General features: G+C 39.0%; 1 protein-coding gene across 2 annotated transcripts; it reads right to left on the bottom strand.

Moving 5' to 3' along the window:
- Positions 1 to 346: 346 nt before the first annotated feature.
- dhrs7b (dehydrogenase/reductase (SDR family) member 7B) lies at positions 347 to 12,195 on the bottom strand. Of its 2 annotated transcripts, none has more exons than XM_023265366.3 (7): positions 12,136 to 12,195; positions 8,346 to 8,561; positions 6,042 to 6,160; positions 4,918 to 5,128; positions 4,623 to 4,715; positions 4,360 to 4,512; positions 347 to 2,242 (listed from the first exon to the last, which is right to left on the bottom strand). In XM_023265366.3, the coding sequence occupies exons 2-7, from the start codon at positions 8,497 to 8,499 to the stop codon at positions 2,037 to 2,039; spliced, it is 936 nt and encodes a 311-aa protein (XP_023121134.1). In that variant the 5' UTR covers positions 8,500 to 8,561; positions 12,136 to 12,195; the 3' UTR covers positions 347 to 2,036. The 2 variants fall into 2 exon arrangements, with proteins under 2 accessions (XP_023121134.1, XP_054861133.1); XM_055005158.1 differs by having other exon boundaries at positions 8,346 to 8,550; positions 12,135 to 12,193.
- Positions 12,196 to 13,384: the final 1,189 nt, after the last annotated feature.

The raw sequence follows: 13,384 nt of genomic DNA, 5'->3' as shown, positions 1-13,384 counted from the left end.
CAGTTGCTGATTGATAATTTTAGGTTGATGGTACACCCAGACATAGGATTTTTGGTCTACTTTTACATAACACTGTCACTGCAGCTGACAGCCCTCTGACAGTTTTTTTCCCGAGCTACAATAAAAAAATAATAATATTGCTCATTTACCTTAGCTCTCTTGCTTGTATCTTGCAGTCCTACTAAGTTCAAATAAAAGAGCTGGGTATTAATATGTCATTGAGAGACTAAAAATGTTTTGGGTACCATTAAAAGTTAACCGTGGTGTTACACTCCGTTTAAACTCTGTAAGAACAGACAGTGAGATGTATGTCATTAAATCAAACACTAAAGCCATAGTTGACTCATTAAGTGTTGTTGTGATTCCTTTATTACATCCCAAAACATTATTTGACTGGTATTGGATACTAACAAAACACTATGGCTAATTTCAGCTTGACTGAATTCTAAACACCCTTTAACACCAGCTCCCTCTTTGTGATGAAATTAAAGGTAAATAGAATCTTAGAAGCATTTTTTGCCTACAACTTCCATGCAGCTTCACTGCTTCAATGTACTGTTATTAACAGTGAATACACACTTACCATGTGAAGCCCAGACTGAATTGCATTCAGACAAATTTTAATTCACCAGCATCCTCAATATGCAGTATTGCGAACATCTCATCAACATGTTTCACTGAATCTGAGTGCAATTTGTAGGAGAGCTCTTGTCATTCCACAAATTTAGAACGTTGGTTTCCTTCAAGCACCTTCGGGGCTTTGACTTTACGATGTAAAAGCTCTTGTGATGTTTATTCATTTGCGAAAGACATCAGGAAAATTTTTGTTGTCGCACTAAATGATTCTTAATAAGGAATAAACGGTGGGTTTTGTCTTTGAATCTGGCAAGTTTATTTTTCCTGTTGAAGGACTTTGTTTGTACAAATGGCAATTCCAGTATTCACTGCGCTTTTGTAACATAATGTAAATTGTTATTTGAACTATTTATTGTTAACATTTCTGAGAAAAAAGTGTTTTCTGTTTAACTTAATATTAAGGTGGCATCTAAAAAGGAAAAACCTGTTTCAAGTTTTCAGTTTGTAAAAGGTGTTTTTATTCTGTGTTTAAAGATAGTTATAAAAAAAAATGCTTGTTTCTTGTATTTATTGTGTGTAATCTGTGGTAAAGCCAGTTCAAATGCAAACTTTTACCAGGTTTGTGTGTCAGCTGAGGGCTGTCGTTAGCAGTTTCAGGTTTGACTGCTTTTCCAGAGATGGATAAGTGGTTTACATGCAGACTGAATCCTTCACTGTTCCCATTACAGAAAATAAATTCATACCCCTCAAAGGAACGCAAAATTTTCAGCTAAGTCAACAGGAATATACAGGATGCAAATATCAGAGGAGAGTTGTAATGTTGCTCATCTGGACTGAAATAAAGTGGGGGAAAAATGGTTTAAAAATTGCTTAAACAGGAAACTGAAATGCTTGATTCTGCACAGAGATGAGCGGTGTTTTCCGTATACGTTAAAATTACCTGAGAATCATTTTCAGTTGTGTTCTGAGAACTACTGGGAAGAAGTGACCCAGAAACATGTCAGGTGCTGTTCCATAAGAAAGATCGTTGATGAAATGTAACTCTTACAACACAGTGTATGTTTTACAGCAGAGTCACTGCAACAGCTAATATCAAGTTCTGCATTTTGGTTCATCAAGTTCTTATATATTTGACTTTAGCAGTTGCAAGGCCTGCAGTACAGTGTGTATGTAAACAGATTAAATCCCATCTGATGCTGTGCCCTCTCTCAGTAATTTTAACATGCACTTCAGAAATTAAATCCAAACCAATGTTCTTCAAAGTCAAAAAACATCACATCTTCGATAGTTTCTAGTTAATCTCCAGAAACGGCTCACCGACTCATCCTTGCTCACAACAACAAACCACTAACCACAGGCCCTCATCGTGGTGAATTGTTACTGAAGAGCTCCGTGTAGTGTCGTCTCTCCTGTCTTTGGTCCACGTGAAACTAACATCCTGCTCCTCACCTGCTGCTGCATCACTCGTCTTTAGGTTTCTGCTCCTTGCGAGCTCGAGAGGACATGATTTTGAAGAAGAGTGCAGGCCACAGTGTTCGGAGGTAGACGGCTACGTTGGGCACAAGTCCGGCCACAATAACATCTTTGCTCCTCTGACGGACAGCCTTCAGGACTAACTGAGCCACGTCTCTGGGGTCCCGACCCGAAGCTGTGGTTTTATCCACAACTGGAAGGAGAGTTGCACAGACAGGAAACACGTTGCATCAGTGACGCCAGGGAGTCAGTATGTTCGGCTAACACAGAAAACTGTTCGGTTACCGGGATTATATTTCCCATCAATATCATATTTTATGAAAAGTGTCATAGAAAAAAATGTCTACTTGATTGATTTAAATTTATCATCTTTTGTTTTTTTTAGTCTGTCTTTATGCAGTTTTACATCGCATGAAAAACACTTTGAATTGCATGGTTGTTTAAATTTGCAATACAATTTTATCTGCATGTACAGTGGCTTGGTGGTTAGCACCGTCGCCTCGCAGCTAGAAGATCCTCGGTTTGCATCCCAACCTGGGCCAGATCTTTCTGCATGGAGTTTACATGTTCTCCCCGTGCAGGCGTGGGTTTTCTCCAGGTACTCCGGCTTCATCCCAGAGTCCAAAAACATGCTTGGGTTAACTGGAACTCCAAATTGTCATTAGGTGTGAATATGAGTGTGATTGTTTGTCTCTATATGTAGCCCTGTGACAGACTGGTGACCTGTCCAGGGTGTCCCCTGCCTTCACCCTAAATCAGCTGGGACAGACTCCAGCCCCCCACGACCCTAATGAGGATTAAACGCTGTATAGATAATGGATGGATGGATTTTATCTCTGCTGCCTGGGAGCCCATGTTTCATATATATATTACAATCTAGCAAGTAACAATCACGATGTGCTGAAGTCTGACACTTATGTAGGAGAACATTAAAGACAGATGAAGTCATTCAGTACACTTTCTGTCAAACACAGAGGACATCTCTTCATGGTCCAGTAGCTGTCCATTGTTTATGTGCACTGAAACAATGTGTATTTGTACACATCCCTGAACAGCAAGGAGGCTCAGACTGATCCACACATTGTGCTATTGCACAGGACCGCACTATGACTCACTACACACTTTGTGGAGAACTACTGGTAAGACTTCTGTGCAGTGGATGGTTGTTGTACAGCAGCAGCTTTTGACCTTAGACTGCAAAAAAAAAAATTTTTTTAAATTCCAATTACGTCCAAACTGCCTGCAGGCACTACAGTCCTATTATCACACTTGAACTTGTTTTATGGCTCTTATTCAGGTAGTTTTCTCCTGACTAAGTCCTTGCTTATGTTGCATCTACTCTTAGATGTACATCGCTTTGGATAAAAGCGTCTCCTCAATGAAAGTCTGGAATTATAGCAGCGCTACTGTTTTCATAGTTTCCAAGGGGAAATATGAAGCAACAGGCTGGTTTCAGCACCACTGAGCTCTGCCACAGATAAAGACTCCCATCTTATACTGGGCTCATCTGCACAGCAGCCACAGGTCGCTGGCTCTGTCCAACAGGGAAAGGATGCTGTCTGTAGCCAGGGTAACGCTTTCACTGTTTGGTAAAAACAATTTCCACAACTAACGTACCAGTTTTGACTCCTTTGTGCTTTTTTTTGGTGGCTATGTGATTGCATGCCTTTTTTTGATGACATTTTATACCATAATCTTTGTTTTGCTTCAGCTCCAAGAAAAAGACATCAACTTTTACGGTTAAAAGGCTGGACTATTTCTCTTTTGGTCAACTAACCCAGCTGTTGGCGTCTTTGCCATAGCAATAGTCCATTAGTTTGACAGATTAGTCTCCTGAGGAAACACTGACAGGTGAGGCGTTCAAACGTCAACACATTTTCCCAATAATGGCTTACTCAGTTTTTAATATGTGCAAATAGGTGTGAGTTCCATTAACGTACTAATGCAAACGCCAAAGCTGCTCTGTTCTGGTAGATTTGGTTGAAAATGATAACTAAAATTTTGCATGTGAGAAAATAAAAGGCAGTACATCCTGTGCAAGTTGGGTCTATGAATTGTTAAAAGTCAATTAATATGTAATGTTAAAGGGAAAGTAACTTTTTCTAAAATAAAACAGCATTACTAATTCAGACAAAAACCCAAGCAAGACACATTATTGGTCATCAGTAACCCTAACCCGAGCACTTTTATTTCTTTTTTGCTTTGTTTCCACACATCAGTTGCACCCTTCCAGACTTGCTCTACAATTACTAAATCTCTTATCGTTAGTCCAAACACAGTCAGACACACTACTTCTTTTCACTGCCTCACCTCCATACTTGGAGCCATCTCCGGTGACAGCGTTGACCGACAGGTTGGTTCGGATGTACCCGGGGCTGATCACCGTCACTGGGATCTGATAGCGCTCGATCTCTGCCCGTAAGCAGTCGAAGTAGGCCTGGGTGGCGTGTTTCGATGCTGCATCTGACCGCAGGGAGGACAAACCAGCCATGTTTCATTTAAAGTCACACTGGGACAGGGAAAAACCTCTTTCCTCTTCATTTGCTCTGACGAAATAACTCAAGACAACTTACAAGCTGATCTGTAAGGAATGGCTATCTTGCCCTGGACACTGCTAATGACGACGATGTGGCCACTTCGCCGGCGAACCATGGAGGGAAGGAGAGCTGAGAAGGAAGGAAAGAAGAAAGGGTTAGGGACACCTTTGCATCTTTATCAGGGAAAGCACACATTAAATGTGAGCTCTGACACTATCAATGACTCCCTGTTCATTTTAAGACTATTCAATGCCATATTCTCCTCAACTCAAGCAAACAAAAGGTAAAATAATTAAAAATCAACCTGGTCTCCACTCTGCTCATCACTAACCTTGAGTCAGAGCAACGGTCCCAAAGTAATTAGTTTCCATAACATCCCGTTGAACTGATATGTGGGTTTCCAGTATGTTGCCACGGTAGCTGATTCCAGCGTTATTAATCAGGACGTCCACTTGTCCGTAACATTTCAGGATCTCCTCTGCAGCTCTGTCCACCGTGTCAGCGTCAGCCAGGTCGAAGATAACGGTGCTGGGAGTGTAAGTCTGGTGAAAAGACAACACAGATCAGTTATCTCCTGCACTCACTAATATACAGGATTAAGGTTGAAACCATTCCTCGAGTGATTCAGGTAATTTGATTACTAAAATTCCTTGAGACAAAATTCCCTGAATCGAGGCTTCATTTAATCCACTACATACTACACCCCAGGACATTAACTAGTCTGGACCCAGACTTCATTGTATACAGACCTGGACCCATAATCAATAAATTATAAGGGGATTATAATTTTGACGTGTCACAGCTTCTCTAGTGTTTACAGCATTTTTTCTGCACAAAATTAATCGCAAACAGGTTGTTTTAATGGATAACAATGAGGAAAATAAAAAAGTTCTGATGGTAAACCACTGCGACTGGAAATTATGTTTTAAGGAAATTATTATTAAGACAGGAACGCTGGTAGAAAACTGTTAAATGTGCATAATGTATTTTGTTTTATTGACCAATGTGTCGATTATTTCTAACAGACAGCTGCACAACAAAACTATTAAACTTCATATATTCAAACATGATGTTGTATTGAAGTGTATATACAATACCTCTGTACTATACTATATATGTACAATACACTTGCACTATACTATTTATACAATACACCTGTACTATACTATATATGTAGATTACACCAATATGTCCGCCCGTGTTCCACCCGGATGGTTATTTCTGTTGCACTTGCTTTTGATGCTGTATGCCAAGCGCGGAATCCAATTACTCGATTACTACAATAATTGATAGCTGCAGCCCTATACAGGATGCTCCAAAGTCTAGAATTCTTAGGGGTTAAAAAATGCATGAAAAGCAGAGTTGAAAAAAGGAGTGAAAATAATTACAGACAGCGCAAAATGTTGTCCTTCTAACGACATGCATATAGAAAACAGAGCCCTGTAATGTAGCAACCTGCTGCTGTGTGTCTGTTGAGCTCGCTGTAAGCTCCTGCACCACCTGCTGCAGACGGGATGCATCTCGTCCACACAACACCAGCCGAGCACCTGCAGCGTGGAAGACTCGTGCACACTCTGCAACACGAAAAGCACATCTCTAGTAATTTGTGAATGTCAGAGAATACCATGTGTTTACTTTTGAAAAGAAAAAGGAGTTTCTATTAGACGCAGCAGTGAACCTCCCCCGTTAGTATCGTAACTGGCAGGAAGCTGTTTAATTTCTCTTAACCTGGTCATGTTCACCACAGCTTTCAGGCATTTAATAGTAAAATCTCTCCTCAAGAAACCTGATCTATATTACTCAGAGCTAAATAATTACAGATCCATGCCTAATCAACTGTTTCTTGGCAAAATTTTGGGAGAAAATTGCTTTTTGTGAATTACTTGTTCATCTAAACAACAACAGCATTTTAGAAAAGCTCTAATCTAGTTACTGACACAGCTTCACTGAAAATTAATGATCTGAGGATTACTGTGGACACAAACAATGTGGCTGTCTTTCCTATAATCCTACAATTTACAATTTATTTCAGGAGAAAACAAGCTATATAAGTGCCAGTGCAGCTTCTGACACAATCAACCACAAGACTTTAATTGATATGTCTGACTCACCAGATGTAGATTGCAGGTGTAAGGCAGCCAGTGGCCAGGCATTTTACACACTTTCTCCACCCCTTTCACTATCTACAGTGTCGTGAAAGTATTTGCCACCTTCTCAAATTCTTATTTTTTGCATATTTTCCCCATTTCTATGTTTAAGATCGTCAAACAAATGTAAATATCAGACACAGATAACCCAAGTAAACACAAACTGCAGTTTTAAAATAATGATTTTATTAAAGAAAAAAAATATTCAAAGCTATCTGGCCCTGTGAAAAAAAATAATTGCCCTCTAAACCTAATAACTGGTTGGGCCACCCTCAGTAGCAACAACTGAAATCGAGCGTTTTCTATAACTGGCAATGAGTCTTTCACATCTCTGTCAAGATATTTTGTCCCACTCTTCTTTGCAGAATTGATTTAATTCAGTAAAACTAGGGTTTTCGAGCATGAACGGCCTTTTTAAGGTCATGCCACAGCATTTCAATCAGGTTCAAGTCCGGACTTTGACTAGGCCACTCCAAAACCATCATTTTGTTTTTTTAAGCCATTCAGATGTCGACTTGCTGGTGTGTTTTGGAGGTAATCAGATTTGGGTGTGGAAATTGAACTCGCTTTCCAAAAACGTGATTAGCCACAGTTAATTCATGATGTAACAAGGGGGGCAATTATTTTTTTACGTTGTGCCAGGTAGGTTTGGATAGCTTTTATCCCTCAAAACATTAAATCATCACTTAAAAACTGCATTTTGTGTTTACTTTGGTTATATTTGTCTAATATTTAAATTTGCTTGATGGTCTAAAACATTTAAATGGGAGAAATATTCAAAAACTAAGAATTCAAGAAGGGGGAAAATATTTTTTCACGGCCCGTATGTGTGTAAGTTTTCAAAATCTTCTTCACTACAGGAAAAAAAAACCCCAAAAACCTCCAGGCAGCAGCCGAGATGTTGAAAATTTTAAGTTTTTCTGTGGATTTGGATCATGCAATCAGACAGTTTTACTATTATTTTTTTGAACTACTTATTTTAATGGCAGCGGGGCCGCTATCGCTGCGGCCTTTACTTAGTTCCACCCAACAAAATTGTGATTCGTTTAAAGATACACAAATAAGTCAGAGTGTTTTTCCCGCTATACAAGTATGATAATGAGGTGGAGGCTCATTCTGCAGCACAGAAGAAGTTCTGCAGCTACAATTACTATGCATTTTAACTTGTAGACAGTTTTTTCAGCCTGTATCAGAAACTCATTAAACATGAAGCTCCTCAAGGAAGGATTTCTGAAATATTAGGCATCACAACGAAATTATCATTTTAATGCAATGTTACACAATTGTCTATTTTTGTATTGCCAAATGACTCCACTGGTATTACCAAATGTTTGATAAATGAGGTCCCAAAGTAGCAGGAGAAAAACAGCACTCGGAGCTTGACGGCCTTAACAAAGATTAAAACATAGATCTCAAACTTCAGAGTGATTTTAGACTGACTTCAATTTTAATTCTCACTTAAACACAGTAATTAAACCTTCCTTTGATTGTCTTACATATATTGCAAAAGTTTGGGTTGCATGTTTGTATGAAAGACGCTATACAAATAAGTTATTTGTGGAGAACATCTACATTTAAGCTGCAGTGAAAAAGAGATGAGTAGTAGTCTGACCTTTCCCGAGTCCAGAGCTGGCCCCTGTGATGACCACAACAGCTCCTTGCACATGAGCTCCTTTTCTGAAGTGGACAAGTATCCGGTAGAGCAGCAAAACCCCAACGCTTGTTAACACCAGTGGAAGCATTCCTCCTCCCATAAAGCGCTCCATAGCTGACAGTCAGCTGTCTTCTCCACACCAGATGACCTCCAGTCACAAGGACTGAAGAATTCAGTGAGGAGAAAAAAAGTTTTACCATCTATAACTGTTGCAACTTTGGAATATTACAGCATTCAAACCCACTGCTTTTGTACAGAAGGTTACCCAGCAAAGGCCTGTTTAAAATCTGCATCTTATCCTAACCAGCCGCCACCAATAACATGGAATAGACCATCTTTATTTTGACACCAGGCTGCCAGTGATTTCAGCTCACTATCAATGGGAAAACAAAATTAAACAAATATCAGAAAACAGCTAACTCAAAGGGTACAGTTAATACTTTTTTGTACAATGGCATCCCTTTCTGTAAAAGGATGAGATTCCTGAAGGCTTTTACGTTCAACTTCAGCTTGAGATTTTTTTATCTTATCCTATTCTAAATCCTATCTAGTGTATATATATATATATATATATATATATATATATATATATATATATATATAGATAGTCTTGTGATGCTGCTGCAACACTAAAAATTTCCTTTAGAGGATTGATAGAATATACTGTCTGTCTGCCCATCATCCATCCATCCACACTAATAATAATAATAATAATAATAATAATAATAATAATACATTTTATTTGCATAGCGCTTTTTAGAACACTCGAAGACACTTTACACGTAAAATCAGCAAACATTAAAAATAAAGGAACATCATAAAATAAGTCATAAAATATATCATAAAAATAAGTTTGTGTTATGTGTTAAAAGCAGTTCTGAACAGGTGGGTCTTGAGGAGTGATTTGAAGGTGGTCAGTTCCAGAGTGTGGGGGCAGATATGGAGAATGCTCTGTCCCCCCAGGTTCGGTGCTTGGTTCTGAGCAGGGGTGGGGGGAGAGAAGGTTTGCAGTAGATGAACCATAGACTGTATATAGAGATGAGATGAACGAAAGCTGCAGGAGGGAGTGTGGCGGTGGAGCAGGTCTCTGAGGTATGGGGAGCTTGGTTATGGAGGGCTTTGTGGGTCAGCAGGAGGACTTTGAACTGGATACGTTGTGGGACAAGGAGCCAGTGGAGGTTTTGGAGGGCAGGGGTGGTGTGGTCACAGGAGTTGGAGTAGGTGAGGAGGTGGGCAGCAGAGTTCTGGATGTACTGAAGTTTATTGAGGACTTCTGAAGATGAACCATAAAGAATGCTGTTGCAGTAGTCAATTCAGGATGTGATGAATGCATGGATGAGGGTTTCAGCAGCAGGGAAGCAGAGTGACTTGCAGAGGCGTGCGATGTTCTTGAGGTGAAAGAAGGCGGTCCGGGTGATCTGGTTGATGTGTTGTTGGAAGGTGAGGTTGCTGTCAAGAATGAGTCCCAGATTACGGATGTGAGGTGATGGGGACAGAGTGGAGTCATCGATGGTCAGGGTGGAACTGTCGGTGTTTTTTGTGAGGGATTTGGGGACGATGATTATCATGTCTGATTTGTCACAGTTTAATTGTAGAAAGTTATTTTGCATCCATGTAAGTAACTTTAAGATGATCTTCAATAATTTTTGACAACTTATAAGCAAAATGAATCATCCTTTTAAAAAAATAATAGAGAATACATTGGATCACGGGCTGCACAGTGGCGTAGTGGTTAGCGCTTTCGCCTTGCAGCGAGAAGATCCCTGGTTCGCGTCTCGGCCTTCCCAGGATCTTTCTGCATGAAGTTTGCATGTCCCATGTCCCATGTCCCATGTCCCCCCCCCGCGACCCTAATGAGGATTGAGCGGTCTATAGATAATGGATGGATGGATGGACATTGGATCACACGAACAACTCTTTGTTACTGTATTGGTCGTCGGTTAATAACTGGTTTTGGTAGAAAATACCTTATTTGCTACAAATTTTAGAAGAAAATGCACACAAAAAGGGTCTTTCAACAGGCTACAAGGTGACTTTGACCTTTTCTGTAAGCTCTTAAACCCCAACACTGATGGGATTGTGGATGTTTTAATGTCTGTATCATTTAGTTAAGCCCCTTCCACTTGTCCTGTATCCAAAACACAACACAAACAACTAGCATAGCAACAGTGTCAAATACGTGAGGGAGCAGGCTAATGCTTTGGCTCCGATGCAGCCGCCTTGCTCCATCTGCAGCCACCACGCTGTGGTGTTGAGCAACGTCCCACCCACTCGCTGTCAGCCAATCAACACTGAAGGATAAATGATGCACAGCTCTCTTTTTGATTAGACGTGTAAAACATACATAAACAAAGGCATTTCAGTGAAGTTTTGTGTTGCTATCAGTCTCCTTGATCACTTAACTGTATTGGTATCAGCCCTGAAAAGAAGCGTATCTGTCGACCCTGACACATTGCCTGACAAGGTGTCCTTTATTGGGAATTATGCCATTGTTTGTGGGAGTTCTTGATTTTGATTGACTGCAAAGTGTCAATGAGTTACTGATAAAGGACACCTACCAAGTAGTTAAAGTGAAAGAGTATTCAACCAGATTGTGGTATAATCTGCTTCCAAAACTCCACAGGAAGAAATCAAGTCAGTTAGAAAAGATTTGATTAAGAACAATCTCATTTAAAAAAAAAAAAATTCAGAGTGGCACAAGAGTGCATAGAAAATAATGCATAATTTATGCCTGCATGTTGACAATCTGCAGTGTATTTTACTGTCAACACATCTGTACAGACAATGCACCACATGACAAACATTAAACAGAGGGTTTTGCAGTGCACTACGCTAATAATGTCAAGGGTTTTGCATTTTCTTGTATTTTCTTATTGTGTATTGACGGAGAAATGCTTTATCAAACTTATCTGCACCTTCTTATGTCATTTGCACATTTCTGTATCACTCTTGTATATTCTGCAGATTTGTTTCCATATTTTCTATTTTTTTTTATATTGTTTTATTGTATTTTATATTACCTTCACTTCTCTTTTGTTGTTTTATTGTTTACCCCTTTACTGAATATCCATGCTGCTGTAACAACTTAATTTCACCCTGGGGATTAATAAAGTCATCTAAGTCTAAGTTACCAAGTGTGTTTAACATGCACATGAAAACATATCATCACAAGAGTGAAACAATGGTAAATAATTAGATGGTTGAAAATCATTTGAAGAAGTTCAATGTGTGAACTGTCAAAGGCAGCTTTGATATGATTGAGACTTCATAAGACTTTATATCATCAACATAGTATGTGCTGCTGATTAGTTCCTGAACAAATATCAAAAACAGGAAGCATAACCGTAATATTTTTTCTTTGTGTGTACCTCAATGCTTTCAGTCCCTCTGTCTGTTTTTAACAGGTGTATAAACTAATCGTAAGGAAAATAACTCAAGCACCTTCCATGACATTAACTTCATACTTACACGTGTTATTTGAAGTCACTTTGAAACTAATTACAATCCACCATTAACCTATTTAGTGACACACACCAGGTTTGAGTTAATGAAGGTGAAATTTGCACTGGCAATATATACGATACGTTAGGCTAAAACCTTAAATACAGCAGCAGAGTTTAGCACTGCATCTTCTGTACAGACAGGCTACAACAAACTACAACATTAGCTGATGAAGGTAACTAAGCTAGCACCCACAGTGTAATAAACCGCAAACTCAAACACGACAGATAAGTTTATAGAACTCACCTGGTTCGTTGTGTAGCTGTGCGGAGCTGCAGTGTCTTCTCGTGTTTTAAGCAGTTCCGGCTTCTCACCTCACTTCCGCTCTGTACCCCGCTAGGAATTATGGGAGGCTGAGTTCCACAGTTCTGACCCAACAATCACAATCATTTCATGTCATATGTTGTTTGTTTCCAGCAGTGTTGGACAATAAGTGTGTACATTTACTCAAGTACTATATTTAAATATACTTTTGAGATACATTTACTTCTTTTTGTTTTTTAGTATTTCTAGTTAAAGGTACTTTATGCTTCCACTGCTTTTATTTGACAGTCTTAGCAACTGTTAAGATGGAGATTTTACACAATACAAAGCCTAATAAAACAAGATTTTAAAATATGCATTGTTGAATATTAAACATGCAATTTCTAACTGTTTTGCCTTACAAAAATCAATGTGTAGTCACATTTCAGATGCAATGTTTCCTTGCCCAGTCATCATCTGACAACCCCTAAAATGTATCTGATGTCCTTGTGAGCCAAATGTAGACAATGTAGTTCACATCCAACAGCCACAACAATGCAATTAATAATCTAGTGAAGGCATACATAATAATCAGTCAGTGGCACCAAACCAGTACTTTTACATTTTTTGCTTCGCTGTATTGGCACGTTTACTTAAATAAAGCTTCTGAATATTTCTTCCACCACCATCTGCCAGATTATCTAATGCATCTCCATACCAATTAATGAAAAAATGAAAAATACAGACGTTAAAATAAGATTCCTTCTCTCATTCTAGAGGGAAGCAATCAACCCGTTTATTTTTGAATTATTTTTCGACTCACATGGCCTGTTCCTCCAGTCAGTGGTTCATACATTACAGGCCTTTGCACAGCAAAGAGTCATACAGCGGACTGCAACAACTTACACAACTTACCAGCCACCAGCATCTGTTGTGAACTGATCTATCTATGACATTCTCTTAATATTATGCATTCTGATTAGTTTTTTTAAAAAAAAATGAAAACACTAAATTTAAGCTGGCGACCTGTTTGTATTTTTTCATTTTTACATGATTTCATATTATGTCATCTGGAGCTGCAAGATGTGTTTGTTGTGATAAATGCCTTTAACTATGTGTGATCAGACTGACTCCAGCAGATGTTGTGTTAATAGTAAGTGCTGGGTTATCAAAGGCAACATATGGAAAGCACCAAAAATACAAATTTAAGCGCTTTCTTAACATATTGAAATTTTACCTGACAATTTGTGTTT

Source organism: Amphiprion ocellaris, chromosome 19 (assembly GCF_022539595.1).
Source record: "Amphiprion ocellaris isolate individual 3 ecotype Okinawa chromosome 19, ASM2253959v1, whole genome shotgun sequence".
Taxonomy (NCBI): Eukaryota; Metazoa; Chordata; class Actinopteri; family Pomacentridae; genus Amphiprion; species Amphiprion ocellaris.
The sequence above is the reverse complement of the archived record's forward strand: the minus strand, read 5'-3'. Positions and strand labels throughout refer to the sequence as shown.